Source organism: Procambarus clarkii, chromosome 91, assembly GCF_040958095.1.
Source record: "Procambarus clarkii isolate CNS0578487 chromosome 91, FALCON_Pclarkii_2.0, whole genome shotgun sequence".
Classification (NCBI taxonomy): domain Eukaryota; kingdom Metazoa; phylum Arthropoda; class Malacostraca; order Decapoda; family Cambaridae; genus Procambarus; species Procambarus clarkii.
Window position 1 is genome coordinate 7,757,883 of NC_091240.1, and position 15,698 is coordinate 7,773,580.

Consider the following 15,698-nt stretch of genomic DNA (forward strand, 5'->3'; position numbering starts at 1 on the left):
CGTGTGTCTCCTGTCTGTTCCTCCTGTCTGTTCCTCGTGTCTGTGCCTCCTGTCTGCCCTTCTGTACAAGTGCACAACGACTGTCATCATCGAACTGTCTGGTTGCTCTCCTGTTTTCAGTGACGTATATTTTCCCAGGTGGATGGCTTTTGGGCTTAAATTCCTCTCGACCTCCAAGGAGAGAATTTGTGAACTCTGGATTTCTTAAACGGGCAGGGCAGGGCAGGGCAGGGCAGGGCAGGGCAGGGCAGGGCAGGGCAGGGCAGGGCAGGGGCAGGGGCAGGGCAGGGCAGGGGCAGGGGCAGGGCAGGGGCAGGGGCAGGGCAGGGGCAGGGGCAGAGGCAGGGTAGGGCTTGCTGTCATCTGTCAGTTGAACTGGCTTTCTGACCGCTGGGCTTGAGCGGTCAGTCATCGAGGGTCTTGACTCTGTGGCCTTCGCTTTGATGTCCAAAGGGTTTGGAAAGGGTGGGAGAGGTAGAGGGATGGGGAGGTGAAATTCTGGAAGAGGATGCAGGTGTAGAGAGATAGAGATAGAGGGTTTGAAAGTTCGGTGGCCTGTCCACCATGGGTTGGCATGTCTCTCTGTAGTCTATTCCATGCTGCTGATTACCTCAGGAGTGGGACAGTGGAAGCCAGCGCGCGAACAAAGGTTCTCGTGTACCGGACACACATGGGTGACTTTCCTAGATTTTTGTCCTGGCAGAATTACTCAGTGACAGTTTCATTTGCAGCTGTGGTGGTTGTGGGAGTATGGGGGGGGAGGCGGTGGTGGAGTGAGGGGGGGGCGGCAGTGGAGGAGTGGGGTGTTATTTTTTAGTGGGGGGGGGGGGGGTGCTGGTGGGTACGATAGTCAGAATAGTGTGTGTAAAGCTACCGGATATTGTCACGGATATGTCTACCGCCCAATCCATCGTCCGTCTGTAATGGCCTTGAACTTTCGTTCAGACTAGGCGCGCGCTCTCCCTCTCTCTCATAGAGAGTATTGGTCCATAGAATACAACAATTTCACACATCAGCCAGGAAGGAGGCCATCTCATTTACCAGAGACTTCACCATAAAGAGTGTTAGTTCGCCTTACATTGTCAGCGGAGGAGAGAGCGCCTTGTCACGCCAGCCACTCTGGGAACGACTCGTGAAAGCCTGAACGCAACATGGCACAGATTGAGCACAGAGGCAGCTGGGAGAGTGCAGATGGACCCTCAGAGGGAGAGGAGAGGAGGGGAGAGGGAGAGAGAGGGAGGGAGAGAGGGAGAGAGGGAGGCGCTCTCCCTCTATGACTCTTAACGATAATTGAGTTAACTTCATGATCTGAAAAAACGTCCGTGGATATGCGATAAGAAATTACTCGTTTAAATAGGGGGGTATTAATTTTAATATGGAAATTAATACGAGGGGTAACTAGCTGTCTTTGCCTATACTGGCAAAGACATATATAGGCAAAGACCTATTGCCTATACTACGAGCTGTAATCCTCCCGGCGTCGGGTTATTTGGGCTCTTCCTCATTCGCATTATTGTAGTTAGTGTGTGTGTGTGTGTGTAATATATATACATATAAACAAGCTCGCCCTCTATCTGTTCCTCTCTCAATTTCCTTCTCGCGCCCTGAATCCTCTCCTAACCTTTCCGAGTAGGCCGGACGACTCAAACAGAAAACGGAACAGTACGTCACTTTTGTGAGCCGATTTCATTTCAAATTACGTCCACTTTTGGCCATAACGCGCATACCAGCCAAAAGTGACGTTATTTTTAAGAGGACGGGTTGCATTGTGTGCCTCTGTAAACCTTTCCACCACCGCCCACGGGATGGGTATGGGGCGCATAATAAAGATATTGAATTCGTTGCCACTATCTATGTTATCTGTTATTGGTTTGTTTTTTCCCCCTGGACGTAAAGGTAGGTGTGTGTGTGTGTGTGTGTGTGTGTGTGTGTGTGTGTGTGTGTGTGTGTTATCTTTAATTGTTTATCTGTGTCTTGTGTCCCAGCACAGTTAAGCATTTATGACTTATTAATTGCATACATTTTAATTAATTAATTAATTAACTGCCACGTATTTCGTAGTTATTAGACAATTTCAATACTTTAGCCCATATTCGTTAGTTTGACTGTTTGTTTATCATGAATATCGTGTTAACATTTTTGTTTGCATCTGACAAACTTTTTTTTTCGTCTGTTCGCCCTCCAATTCTCTAATTATTGATGTTAATCATTAGTTTCGTGGCTTTTTATGCATTGGCAATGGGCTAGATCGTTGCTGGTGCTGCATACTTTAGTAGTGGTCTCACGTAGGTGGTGTATAATGATGTATATGGTAATATGTATAGGTACCTGGAGTCTGTTCTTTGTTTTCTCCTCTTTGTGTGCTGCTGAAGTATTTCCTGTTTACATGTGATTTAAATAATAATGTTGAGAGCTGTATTTTTCTCTTCAAGCTTTGCTGTACCTCGGGTCTCTCTCTCTTCAAGCTTTGCTGTACCTCGGGTCTCTCTCTCTTCAAGCTTTGCTGTACCTCGGGTCTCTCTCTAAGCTTGTGACAGGTTCAAGTCCTTGTGTGTCTTTTTGAGGTCATCCTGTACTATATTCCCCTGGTTGTCCTCATATGTCATTCACGTATTAGGAATGTGGGATATGTCGCATATCAGGAATACAGCGGGTTATTGGACCGACCCTTGTGACTTTTTGCTAGTTGTCTCACTTTATTCCCACTGTGACACATTGTTCTCCTTGTTGCGTGTGTGTGCGTGTGTGTGCGTGTGTGTGCGTGTGTGTGCGTGTGTGTGCGTGTGTGTGCGCGTGTGTGCGCGTGTGTGCGTGTGTGTGTGTGTGTGTGTGTGTGTGTACTCACCTATTTGTACTCACCTAATTGTGCATGCGGGGGGTTGAGCTCTGGCTCTTTGGTCCCGCCTCTCAACCGTCAATCAACTGGTGTACAGATTCCTGAGCCTACTGGGCTCTATCATATCTACATTTGAAACTGTGTATGGAGTCAGCCTCCACCACAACACTGCCTAATGCATTCCATCCGTTAACTACTCTGACACTGAAAAAGTTCTTTCTAACGTCTCTGTGGCTCATGTGCGTACTCGGCTTCCACTTGTGTCCCTTTGTTCGCGTCCCACCAGTGTTAAACAGTTTATCCTTATTTACCCTGTCAATTCCTCTGAGAATTTTGTAGGTAGTGATCATGTCTCCTCTTACTCTTGTCTTCCAGTGTCGTGAGGTGCATTTCCCACAGCCTTTTCTCGTAACTCATGCCACTTAGTTCTGGGACTAGCCTAGTGGCATACCTCTGAACTTTTTCCAGCTTCGTCTTGTGCTTGACAAGGTACGGGCTCCATGCTGGGGCCGCATACTCCAGGATTGGTCTTACATATGTGGTATACAAGGTTCTGAATGATTCCTTACACAGGTTCCTGAAGGCTGTTCTGATGTTAGCCAGCCTCGCATATGCCGCAGATGTAATTCTTTTTATGTGGGCTTCAGGAGACAGGCTTGCTGTGATATCAATTCCTAGATCTTTCTCTCTGTCTGTTTCATGAAGTACTTCATTTCCTATTCTGTATCCTGTGTCTGGCCTCCTCTTTCCACCGTCTAGTTTCATTACTTTGCATTTAGTCGGGTTGAACTTTAGCAGCCATTTGTTGGACCATTCATTGTCTGTCTAGGTCATTTTGTAGCCTATTGTCTTTCTCTGTTTTAATCCTCCTCATAATTTTTGCATCATCAGTAGTGAGAGGAACGATTCTATACCCTTTGGGAGATCGTTTACATATATCAAAAACAGTATAGGTCCAAGGACTGGACCCTCCGGGACTCCACTGGTGACGTCCGGCCAGTATAAGACCTCACCCCTCACACTGACTCGTTGTCTCCTGTTGCTTAGGTACTCCCTTATCCAATGAAGTACCTTCCCTTTCACTCATGTCTGCATCTCCAGCTTTTTCACTAGTCTCTTGTGTGGTACTGTATCAAAGGCTTTCTGGCAACGATTCTATACCCTCTGGGATATGGTTTACATATATCGGTGTGTGGGTGGGGGAGGAGAGAGAGATATTTATGATCTGTCCCATTATAATCTAGAATGAAGTGCACACCCTCCAAACACACACCGAAACTACGACGTTGGTACAACGTTGGAACAAGTTTTAACCCCTCCTAACCAGTTATAACAACCAATATAGCAAGTTGTAACAACGTTCTAATACGTCATAAACACGTTAAGCCAAGATGTAACAACTTTATTACAAGTTGTAACAAGCGGAAAATAGAGACAGTTTCGGTTTGTGTTTCCAGGGCTATACGTAGTCTGGAGAAGCTCCGGAAATAGAGCTTTAGTCACCAGTCGAGTGCCACTTGACACCAGTTTAGTAGCACTCGACTGGTGTGAGTCAAGCTGAGTTATCGCGGGTACATTTGGCTTGGCTGTGTCATAAGCGCGGCCAGGAATAGCTCGTATATTGGACAGTGATTTACTGCTATAGTGCAGATCTGAATGGGTACTTTAGATCTTTTGCGGAGTTTCCTGAAAGCCGTCAAGTTGTTGGTACTGTGTTGGCTTCTACTCGAGACTGCGTATCCCGTCCACCATTCAGAATAGTCTTGGAATATAATTGGCAGTTGTTCAGCTCTTTCGCCGTATCGTAGTATCAGAGGCATGTAATCCAACTACCATTATATTCCGTCAGTGTAAGTCACTGTGTCACGGTAACTCCACAGGGAATTATATAACTGTGATTTGAGCAGCCCCTTCCTCCTTAAAGTTTCCCAACGTCAATAAACTGTCGTACTAAATTGCTTTATTATCCTCGCCTTCCAGATCCAGAGGATACACAACAGAAAACGGGACATGTCAATTTCGCGAGCCGCTGCCATTTTCTAGTACGACGATTTTTGGCTTTAGGTGGATTATACGTCAAAATGCGTACGTTGTATTAGGAGGACGGGTTGATGTGAGAGGTCCTGTGGTTGGTAATGGGCCAGGTAATGGTGGCAGGTAGTTGGTTGTGGCGGCGTCAGTTCCGGTCCTTAATGGAGGGGGGGGGGGGGGGGGGAGACCATTTACCCCTCACAATTTTTGTTATAGTCAATAACGTTAGGAAATAATTGACTGTTAAGGAATTGATTATATGCAAGATGTGTATATAGTTGTTAAATTTATAATATTTATAATCAACAAATAATTTTATATTGTTACGGTGTAAGTTGTGGATGTATGTGTATAATATATATATATATATATATATATATATATATATATATATATATATATATATAATATATATATTTATATAATATATTATTATATATATATATATTATATATAATATATATATATTATATATATATTATATATATATATTATATATATAATATATATATATATATATATATAATATATATATATATATATATATATATATATATATATATATATAATCTATATATATATATATATATATATATATATATTATATATATATAATATATATATTAGTTCCCCTGTAATATTATTGTGGGGGAAACATTTAAACGTTCTTCTTAAAGGGAGAAATACGTGTGTGTGTGGGGGGGATATTTCCCACGCTGAAGTCAGTCCGTCCTCTTGAGGGTTCACAATGCCACTAAAATGATGTACTAAATTGCCCTAACCTAACGAATGAAAGACGGGACGTCATGTCAGTTTTGCGGGTCGCTATGGTTTTTAAGACATTCTTCTTTGATATTGGGGAAGAAATGCGATTTATTATTTGGGCGCATAGGTTGCTTGGTGGGTATTTTTAGTCTCCTGATATTTTTCATTCCAATATTGTGTGCAATGGGGCATCTCCTCTTAGCCCGGTGCCCCTTGTTTTCTATGGGCGTCCTGCCCACTTCCCCTCGACTGCGCCCTTCCTCTGTTGCCTTGAACCCTCTGTTGTTGTTGTTTAAGATTCGCTACTTGGATCAAAAAGTTTCAAGTAGCACGGGCTATGGTGAGCCCGTAGTGGACTTACCTGGCACAAGAGCGGGGCTGTTTTTTTTTTTTTTTTTTTTTTTTTTTTTCTTTCTTGAAACCTCCCTGTGCCTCCCTCTTGTGCCGCCCCTCACCTGGGGGGTCCTGTCACCACCCTCCCTCCCTCACTCCCCGCCTTAATTTACATTTGTCACGACCTTGCTAACGACAAACTGTGTGTGTCCCAACAGCCGTCACAGCGGTACTCCATCATGAACAGCTGGGGTTCGTCCGGCAGCGCCACTCTCAACCACGGCGTGGATGCCTCCACCCCCAGACGCCACCAGTCAGCCGCCCTCGACGACGCCGCCACCACCGACTCCTCCTCCTCCTCCAGGAAGAAGTCGAGGAAGAAACCCGAAGATGCTCTTCACCTGGAGGAGACGTACCGCCTCCGTCCCGAGGACCACCAAGACCTGGAACACGTCAGGGTGTGAGTACCGTGAGAATATTTTTTTGTTTACGTTTTGTGATTTCCAGTGTTATAAGCTGGTGTTGTTAGCGTTAATTATTCGTTGACACTTGGGGTCAGATTTACCTGGATTTACCTGAGGGCCATCATCTCTAATGACCTCGATTAGGGACAGGAAACCGGCGGTCTGTCACGGGACACCCCCACAGCTTGTCCATTAATTTTGAGGATACATGCTCTTGGGTATCGCTTTTAGCTTTGAATACACACAGGAATATTATAATATATATATATATATATATATATATATATATATATATATATATATATATATATATATATTATATATATATATATATATATATATATATAATATATATATATATATATAATGTGTGTGTGTGTAATATAGTGTGTTTTCACAGGGTATCACCAATATCAAGCGTAAAATATAAGCAAAGAAGGGGAGGAAGGTAGAGGGGGAGGGAGGGAGGGTGATAGAGAAAGGTTGACAAGACAAACTCACTCTAGAGAGAGGGAGCGAGAGACGACGCAGTATCAGCACCCTCTCAGAGATGGCGCCTCATTTCTGATGCACTTAGAGGATCATTATATCCAACAAGTACAACCTTAAGGGGAAAAATCTCCCCTCTGTCCCACAGTTTCCCCTCCTTCCATCCTACCTTTACTTTCTGCGTGGCACCCTGCCCCCCCCCCCTGCGTGGCACCCTGACCCCCCCCTGCGTGGCACCCTGCCCCCCCCCTTGCGTGGCAACCTGGTCCCCCCTACATGGCACCCTGCCCCCCCTGCGTGGCACCCTGCCCCCCCTGAGTGGCACCCTGCCCCCCCTGCGTGGCACCCTGACCCCCCCCCTTCGTGGCACCCTGCCCCCCCCCTGCGTGGCACCCTGCCCCCCCCCCTGCGTGGCACCCTGCCCCCCCCCCCTGCGTGGCAACCTGGTCCCCCCTACATGGCACCCTGCCCCCCTGCGTGGCACCCTGCCCCCCCTGAGTGGCACCCTGCCCCCCCTGCGTGGCACCCTGGACGGCACCCTGGCCCCCCTGCGTGGCACCCTGGCCCCCCTGCGTGGCACCCTGCCCCCCCCTGCGTGGCACCCTGCCCCCCCCTGCGTGGCACCCTGGCCCTCTGCGTGGCACCCTGGCCCTCTGCGTGGCACCCTGGCCCTCTGCGTGGCACCCTGGCCCCCTCTGCGTGGCCCCCTGACCCCCCCAGTGTGGCACCATCCATCTCCCTCAGACGCTATTCCCAGGGACAAGGAGAGTGCCAAGGAATTAGTGGCACTTGTACCCTGACGCCGGGGGCTGGCGGGCAGGTTGGGCAAGGTCAGTCAGACGAGGTGGTCAATGCTCACACTGTCTTCTCTGTGTGGAGGAGGAGGAAGCGGTGATGTGCAGTGTGCATCTTACAATATATAGATGGGGTTGGTCATGGTTGGGGGGTGTGGAGGGGGGAGGGGGGCTTATATTGGTGATACAGCAACCCCGCCCCCCTTAACTAATAGGTCGCTTTTTGTACGTTGCAATATGTTGAATCTAGTACTCTACGGGCTCACCATAGCCTGTGCTACTTGGTACTTCTTGTTTCAGGTAGCGAATCTTTAACAACAACAACAACAACATTGAATCTAGTCCTCTCTGTCTTGCAAATATTAACGTTTTCTCCGTAGCGGATTAGTTACGTTACTTGCTAAAAGTTTTTTGTTTTGTTTTTGTTACGGAGTGACACATGGAGAGAGCAGGCGGGATACAGTTGCTTGTAGCTGCATGATACAGCTTGTAGATTACAGCTTCAAGATGCTGTAGCGAGCATCTTAGACAAAGTCTTGATAAACACACACACACACACACACACACACACCTCACTCACTCACTCACTCACTCACTCACTCACTCACTCACTCACTCACTCACTCACTCACTCACTCACTCACTCACTCACTCACTCACTCACTCACTCACTCACTCACTCACTCACTCACTCACTCTCCCGCTCCCTCCCTCCCCCCTCCCCTAAGCGTGACCCTGGTGGTGGGTGGGTGTGTGTGTGTGTGTGTCACGTGACCGTGACGACATGCCAGCTGCAAGACAACAGGAAAAGTTTGTGGACATTTCCATCAGGTTGTGACAGCAGTGCGGAGTGCACAACAGTTGGGTTGATTGTCGTTAAACAGTGCTGTGGTCTCATTGGCATTTGACGTATTACGCCATTTTTGTTATATGTAGATTCAATATACAGTGATAATAGAAGAAATATTAATAAAAGTATATAATGATTAATGTAATTGATCATTATATCCATTAATCATTACACACACCACACACACACACACACACACACACACACACACACACACACACACACACACACACACACACACACACACAAAGTTGCGTCAGAGTTGGTGGACTGTAGGTGTAACTACTGAGGTTATCTTGAGATGATTTCGGGGCTTAGTGTCCCCGCGGCCCGGTCCTCGACCAGGTCTCCACCCCTAGGAAGCAGCCCGTGACAGCTGACTAACTCCCATTTATTTACTGCTAGGTAACAGGGGCATCAGGGTGAAGGAAACTCTGCTCATTGTTTCTCGTCGGCGCCCGGGATCGAATCCGGGAGCACCGGATCACGCGTCCAGTGTTCTGTCCGCTCAGCCACCGGCTCCCCCGATGTAGTTTTTTTTTGGTGTAGTTATTTGAGTTAAAGTTTTCGTATCTCACATCCCTTTGTGTTGATAATGGGCTAATGGTGTCTCCGGAGCCTGCATCCCTTCATTAGCTATCCCCCCCCCCTTATCCACCTTCCCACAGCCCCCCCCCCTTATCCACCTTCCCACACAACCCCCCTTATCCACCTTCCCACACCCCCCTTATCCACCTTCCCACACCCCCCCTTATCCACCTTCCTACACCCCCCTTATCCACCTTCCCACACCCCCCTTATCCACCTTCCCACACCCCCCCTTATCCACCTTCCCACACCCCCCTTATCCACCTTCCCACACCCCCCCTTATCCACCTTCCTACACCCCCCTTATCCACCTTCCTACACCCCCCCTTATCCACCTTCCCACAGCCCCCCCTTATCCACCTTCCACAGCCCCCTCTTATCCACCTTCCACAGCCCCCCCTTATCCACTTTCCCACAGCCCCCTCTTATCCACCTTCCACAGCCCCCCCTTATCCACTTTCCCACAGCCCCCCCCCCTTATCCACCTTCCCCTCCCCTTATCCACCTTCCCCTCCCCTTATCCACCTTCCCCCCCCTTATCCACCTTTCCCCCCCCTTATCCACCTTCCCCCCTTTATCCACCTCCCCCCTTATCCACCTTCCCCCCCCTTATCCACCTTCCCTCCCTTATCCACCTTCACCCCCCCTTATCCACCTTCCCCCCCCCTTATCCACCTTCCCCCCCCTTATCCACCTTCCCCCCCCTTTATCCACCTTCCCCCCCCCCTTATCCACCTTCCCCCCCCCTTATCCACCTCCCCCCCCCACAAGTGAGGATCAAGAGACGAATCAACAATCCTTTGCGGTGTACCACTCAATAGTTTCCGCCCGCCCAAAAATCCACGCAGCCGTCGTTCTGTACACAAGTCGAAAATCCGACACTGCCAGTTCGTCAGCTAGCAAGTCAAGAGTAGTCTAAATTTGCGTCGAGTCTGTAATCCATTTCAAGTCTGTTTTTTTTTTTGTTTGGTCATGTGCGTTTTCCTGTAATGGAGGCACTTGCCTGTCGGTGACGACGCTGAGGTGAGGGCTTAAGCTCCTGGGGCCCCGCTTAAGAGCTCTGTACCTGTTGTGTTTTAATTCTGGCGTTTGAATTATATGTTTAGTTTGACCGGTGGTGTCGTGTCGTGGAGGGGGAGTAGCGAGGAGGGACGTGCAATGTCTTGAGGGAGGGAGAGGGAGGGAGGGTAAGAGAGGGAGAGAGAGGGAGGGATAGGGAGAGGGAGGGGGAGGGAAGGGGGTAAGAAGGGGGCATAAAGTAGCGTGACTGGTCTAAGATGTTGCTTTGTCAGCATGACAATGAGTAAGGTGGGGAACCCTCGCCTCACTCACTAACTCACCGGCTGCCGCCTAATTCTCACTACAAAGGGAGTGAAGTCTCTAGTTATTATTCCTCGCCTTCTATAATCGACATCTACCTGTATTTTTTTTGTTTTAACTCGTGTAGGAGTTTCGTTGTATCTGTCCCTCTAAGTTGTAGATGGAGGTGGTTTCCACGACTTCTTTTTTCAGTGCCAGCCACACAGGGGGTTACCTTGAGGCGCTTCCGGGGCTTAGCGTCCCCGCGGCCCGGTCGTCGACCAGGGTACTCCTGGGGTACGAGCATTTCCTTACATTTCTTCGAGTCGTTTGTGTATCCAGCTCCTGCCTATATTTGCTAGTCCTGTTTTATGTCTCCTTAAAGAGGCTCTTGAAGAGGCTTTAAAGAGGAAGCTAAAGAGGCTCCTTAAAGAGGCTTTTTAAGACGGCCACTGTGTCTCCCCCCCCCCTTCGGTATCTTGGGTAGATCTGCGGTCTTGAGTGTTTTAATTGAAGTACAGTTAAGGGAGCAAGGCATCCCTTGCTGGGGCCTCGCCTCCAGTAGCCACAAGTGACAGTGTTATCTTACTGCCTTTGTCGCATCTAGTTCCTCCAGATGTCCTTCAGTGACCACTGTTTACCTTGTTTGGCTTCGGGGATCAACGGCTCCGCGGCCCGGTCTCCTGGTTGATGGGGTTCTGGGAGTTCTTCTACTCCCCAAGCCCGGCCCGAGGCCATGCTCGACCTGTGAGAGTTTGGTCCACCAGGCTGTTGCTTGGAGCGGCCCGCAGGCCCACATACCCACTACAACCCGGTAAATCTTCCTGTAGGAAGAAGGTAATCTTCCCGGGCCCGGGATATGGTGACCCTGATTCACTACCCACGTGTTCCAGCCGCCGCTGCTGCTACGGGTCTTGATGCTTTTGTTCCTTCTCCCAGTCAGTACGGGAGCAGCAGGGGAGATAGGTAAGAATATTGATTGTTGACCAGACCACACACTAGAAGGTGAAGGGACGATGACGACGTTTCGGTCCGTCCTGGACCGAATCGACTTGAGAATGGTCCAGGACGGACCAAAACGTCGTCGTCCCTTCACCTTCTAGTGTGTGGTCTGGTCAACATACTTTAGTCACGTTATTGTGACTCATCGCCTGCATAGGTAGGAATATATAATTACAATAACTGAAAGATTACCACACAGCTAAAGCACTTCCGAGGATTCAAGTTCAAGTATGTTTATTGAGACAAGAAAGAAATACATCTCAAAGGGATAGAGTAGCTTAGGCTATTTCTACCCCCCTTATGGGGATTACCACGCAGCTTCCAGGGATCAACAGTCCCATGGCCCGGTATCCGACCAGTCCTCCCGCTTGGTCGTCTGGTCAACCTGGCTATTGGACGCGGCTGCTCGCAGCCTGACGTATGAGTCACAGCCTGGTTGATCAGGTATCATTTGGAGGTGTTTATCCAGTTCTCTCTTGAACACTGTGAGGGGTCGGCCAGTTATGCCCCTTATGTGTAGTGGAAGCGTGTTGAACAGTCTCGGGCCTCTGATGTTATTATTATTATTAACATCTTTATTGACAATTACAATTTTGCCTAATCTGAGGATTTTGATAGTCTTATTAAATTGAGGATAATGCTGGTATTCACTGTCACGCAGGACAGAGGGTCATACATAAGATAATAGGTCTAAAGTGTCCTCTGATGTTGATAGAGTTCTCTCTCAGAGTACCTGTTGCACCTCTGCTCTTCAACGGGGGTATTCTGCACATCCTGCCATGCCTCCTGGTCTCGTGTGATGTTATTTCTGTGTGCAGGTTTGGGACCAGCCCCTCTTAATATTTTCCACGTGTAGATTATTATGTATCTCTCCCGCCTGCGCTGAAGAGAATACAGAGAAATTTTAAAATCTAATGCTAAATTCTAATACTACAAATACTAATATTAATACTTATACACAGAGAAATCACACTATTGATATATCACAAATCACATGTGATATATCAAAGAACCAAACCACCACCAACCACCCACCAACACCACTATCACCACCACCAACCAACCATCACCACCACCACCACCACCACCACCACCACCACCACTACTACTCCTTACACAGAAATCACATTAACGTGACATATATCAACGAGAAAATCCACTGGACTACAGGGAGACTCGAACCTGCGACACTGGCATTGCCAGCCACATACTCTACCAGCCTACCAGACTAAAGTAGAAGTCTGTGGTGGTCTCGTGGTTGAGTTACCGGGGTCGAAGGTCCGCGCCCACCTCCATATCCCTGGTTGATTTTGTCAATACTAATTCTACTAATTATTATTAATACTTTTATTATATTTTTGAACTATAATATTCATCTCGGGGATACTAATTAGATTTGTTTTCGTTTTAAATCGGAACTCGCAATAAGGAAGTTAGTGAATAGATTTGGTTCAGGATGGAACAGTCAGGCAAGTAGCACCCTCCTGGTAGTAGATGGATGGAACAGTCTCCTAAGTAGACCCAACAGTGTTGTGTTGTAGTCGTCTAATTACCTAAGTGTAGTTACAGGATGAGAGCTACGCTCGTGGTGTCCCGTCTTCCCAGCACTCTGTCATATAACGCTTTGAAACTACTGACGGTCTTGGCCTCCACCACCACCTTCTCCCCTAACTTGTTCCAACCGTCTACCACTCTGTTTGCGAAAGTGAATTTTCTTATATTTCTTCGGCATCTGTGTGTACAACTAATTTTCCTCGCTTACTAAGTTCAGAAATTGTCCCCTTTTGTTGTACTAGAGACACTAGAACAAGCAGGAATGGCACTTAATTAAAGATCTGATATATAAAATGTGAATAATTTTTTACCATTCTTACATTCGTGCCACAGCTGAGAGTAGACAACCTTCGCCACTCTTAAGAGTCCTTAATCTCTCGACATTGTCCCTCCAGTCTGGTTACAACCCCTGGTGCAGAGGGACCTCAAGGCTAAAGTATTTATATCTGGTTACATTGTCAAGCTGAGAGCCGCCAGATATTTGCATACTGCGTACAGCTCCTCTCACCGTTTGCTGAAGAACAGATTCAGAATCTTTGGTTGCTCGTTGGAGGTGATTATGCCCAGTTCCTGACATGTCTAATACATACATATGTTTTGGGTTCTGGCCTTGCTAGAGGTAGGAACCGTTGGCATCAACGTAGTTGTTGTTTCGGGTTCAGCTACTGGAACAAAAGTTCCAAGTAGCACAGGCTATGGCGAGCCCCGTTGTGGACTTAATAGTTACGGGAAGGACTGAGGACACCTCCATGTGGAGTGCCCACTCCACACACACACACACTCGTTACACTGTGTTGTCCTTGGAACAGTTCAGATGACTTCTGCTGGACACAGTAACCACCTGTCCAACGAAGAAGCCGCCCTCTAACAGCCATCCAGGCTAACTCATTCAGAATAGACATGGTTTGCTGGCTGTAGCTCCAGGAGACTGGTATATGACTTCGCAACATGCAGGAAGGGAATGCAAAGATGCACACTCCTTCCATGCATGAAGCCTGGGGGGGGGAGAACACGAGAGAGAGAGAGAGAGAACACGAGAGAACACGAGAGAGAGAGAGAACACGAGAGAGAGAGAGAACACGAGAGAGGGAGAGAGAGAACGAACAATTCTCCAATTCTATGCAAAAGACGGTTTAGAACCGTGCTCTCGAGCAGTGAGGGGGGGGGGGGGAGGGGGGGGATACAGTACACGTGGGCTTAAACTGGCAACAACAGAACTGTGACGTGCACACAAGACAATCCACCAGTTACATGCAACAGTTAGAAAAACTTTAAAAAGGCTTAACAGGAGCTAGGTTTGACAAAGCCCGATTAAACCAGTTCAATTTTGGATTGAATAGAATATAGACCTTGCTGCCTCAGTAGGCCTAATTACCCTAATTTGTTACTATACCAAGGCTATCGAGAATGGATAAAGATAATAGAAGACAGGAAATAAGTTAATTGGTTTTTATAGACTTGGTTTTTTCTAAATCAGAAATCAGTTGTTCTAGACACTAGGCTCCAGACGTCTTGACAAACCGGGTTTAATAGCATTTGTTATCAACACACAATCCAAATGACAGAAAACTCCAGACTAGCGTTGAGAGGTCGACCTTGCCTCGTCTCTGGCCTCTTGGAGGGGGTGTGGGGTTAGGGGGGGTAAACACGTTCATGGCTATAAAAGCTTCGGTCTTACACACGTAGGGGGGGGGGGGTCCAGGGTTCGAGTCTCATAGAACCCAGGTGAATGGAACGTTCTTGATTATTTATAGTGCGAGTCTCGCATTTTTGCTGGGGGACGAGGTATAGGGGAGAGGAACTATAGCCTCGTAATGGACCAGTTATCTTGAGGTTATCTTGAGATGATTTCGGGGGCTTTAGTGTCCCCGCGGCCCGGTCCTCGACCAGGCCTCCACCCCCAGGAAGCAGCCCGTGACAGCTGACTAACTCCCAGGTACCTATTTACTGATAGGTAACAGGGGCATTCAGGGTGAAAGAAACTTTTGCCCATTTGTTTCTGCCTCGTGCGGGAATCGAACCCGCGCCACAGAATTACGAGTCCTGCGCGCTATCCACCAGGCTACTGAGGCCCCATGTTGCGTACAGCTTCACTGTAAAGCCCGAGGCTCTCGAATTATTCCAATAGGTTAGCACTGGCTTGAGGTCGGGGCCCCAAGAGCCGGGCCCCGACCCGGCAAGCACTGCGAGCACTGACATAACAGATGATGATGTACGCGTCCATTGTGGAATACACCGAATATCTATTAATAATATTGGTGATGCAAGCCCAACCAGTTCCACCAGTACAGCTGACATTTGCTTAATGTCTGCTGCTTCAATGCCATCAGGAATATATATATATATATATATATATATATATATATATATATATATATATATTAATCCAACTAAACAGGCTCGTACAAACCCAACCAAACAGGCTTGTACAAACCCAGCCAAACAGGCTTGTTGTACAAACCCAGCCAAACAGGCTTGTTGTACAAACCCAGCCAAACAGGCTTGTACAAACCCAGCCAAACAGGCTTGTACAAACCCAGCCAAACAGGCTTGTTGTACAAACCCAGCCAAATCTGGGAGACCATCAGCCCGTCGCTCCATTTGACACTCCGTAAAAAAATGCAACCCTTTAGCCAAACCAGGAAGGTACACACCCAAGCAACCCACCTAACCTACCGAAATCAATGCATACA

General features: G+C 47.7%; 1 protein-coding gene across 14 annotated transcripts in view; it reads left to right on the forward strand.

The window, feature by feature from the left end:
- LOC123773988 (ATP-binding cassette sub-family C member 12) overlaps positions 1 to 15,698 on the forward strand; it is a 208,392-nt gene that overhangs the window by 126,913 nt on the left and 65,781 nt on the right. For all 14 annotated transcript variants that reach the window (XM_069318722.1, XM_069318724.1, XM_045768028.2 and 11 more), the window contains one exon: positions 6,184 to 6,425. In XM_069318722.1, coding sequence (XP_069174823.1) covers positions 6,205 to 6,425 — 221 coding nt within the window. In that variant the 5' untranslated portion in view covers positions 6,184 to 6,204. The remainder of the gene's footprint in view (positions 1 to 6,183; positions 6,426 to 15,698) is intronic.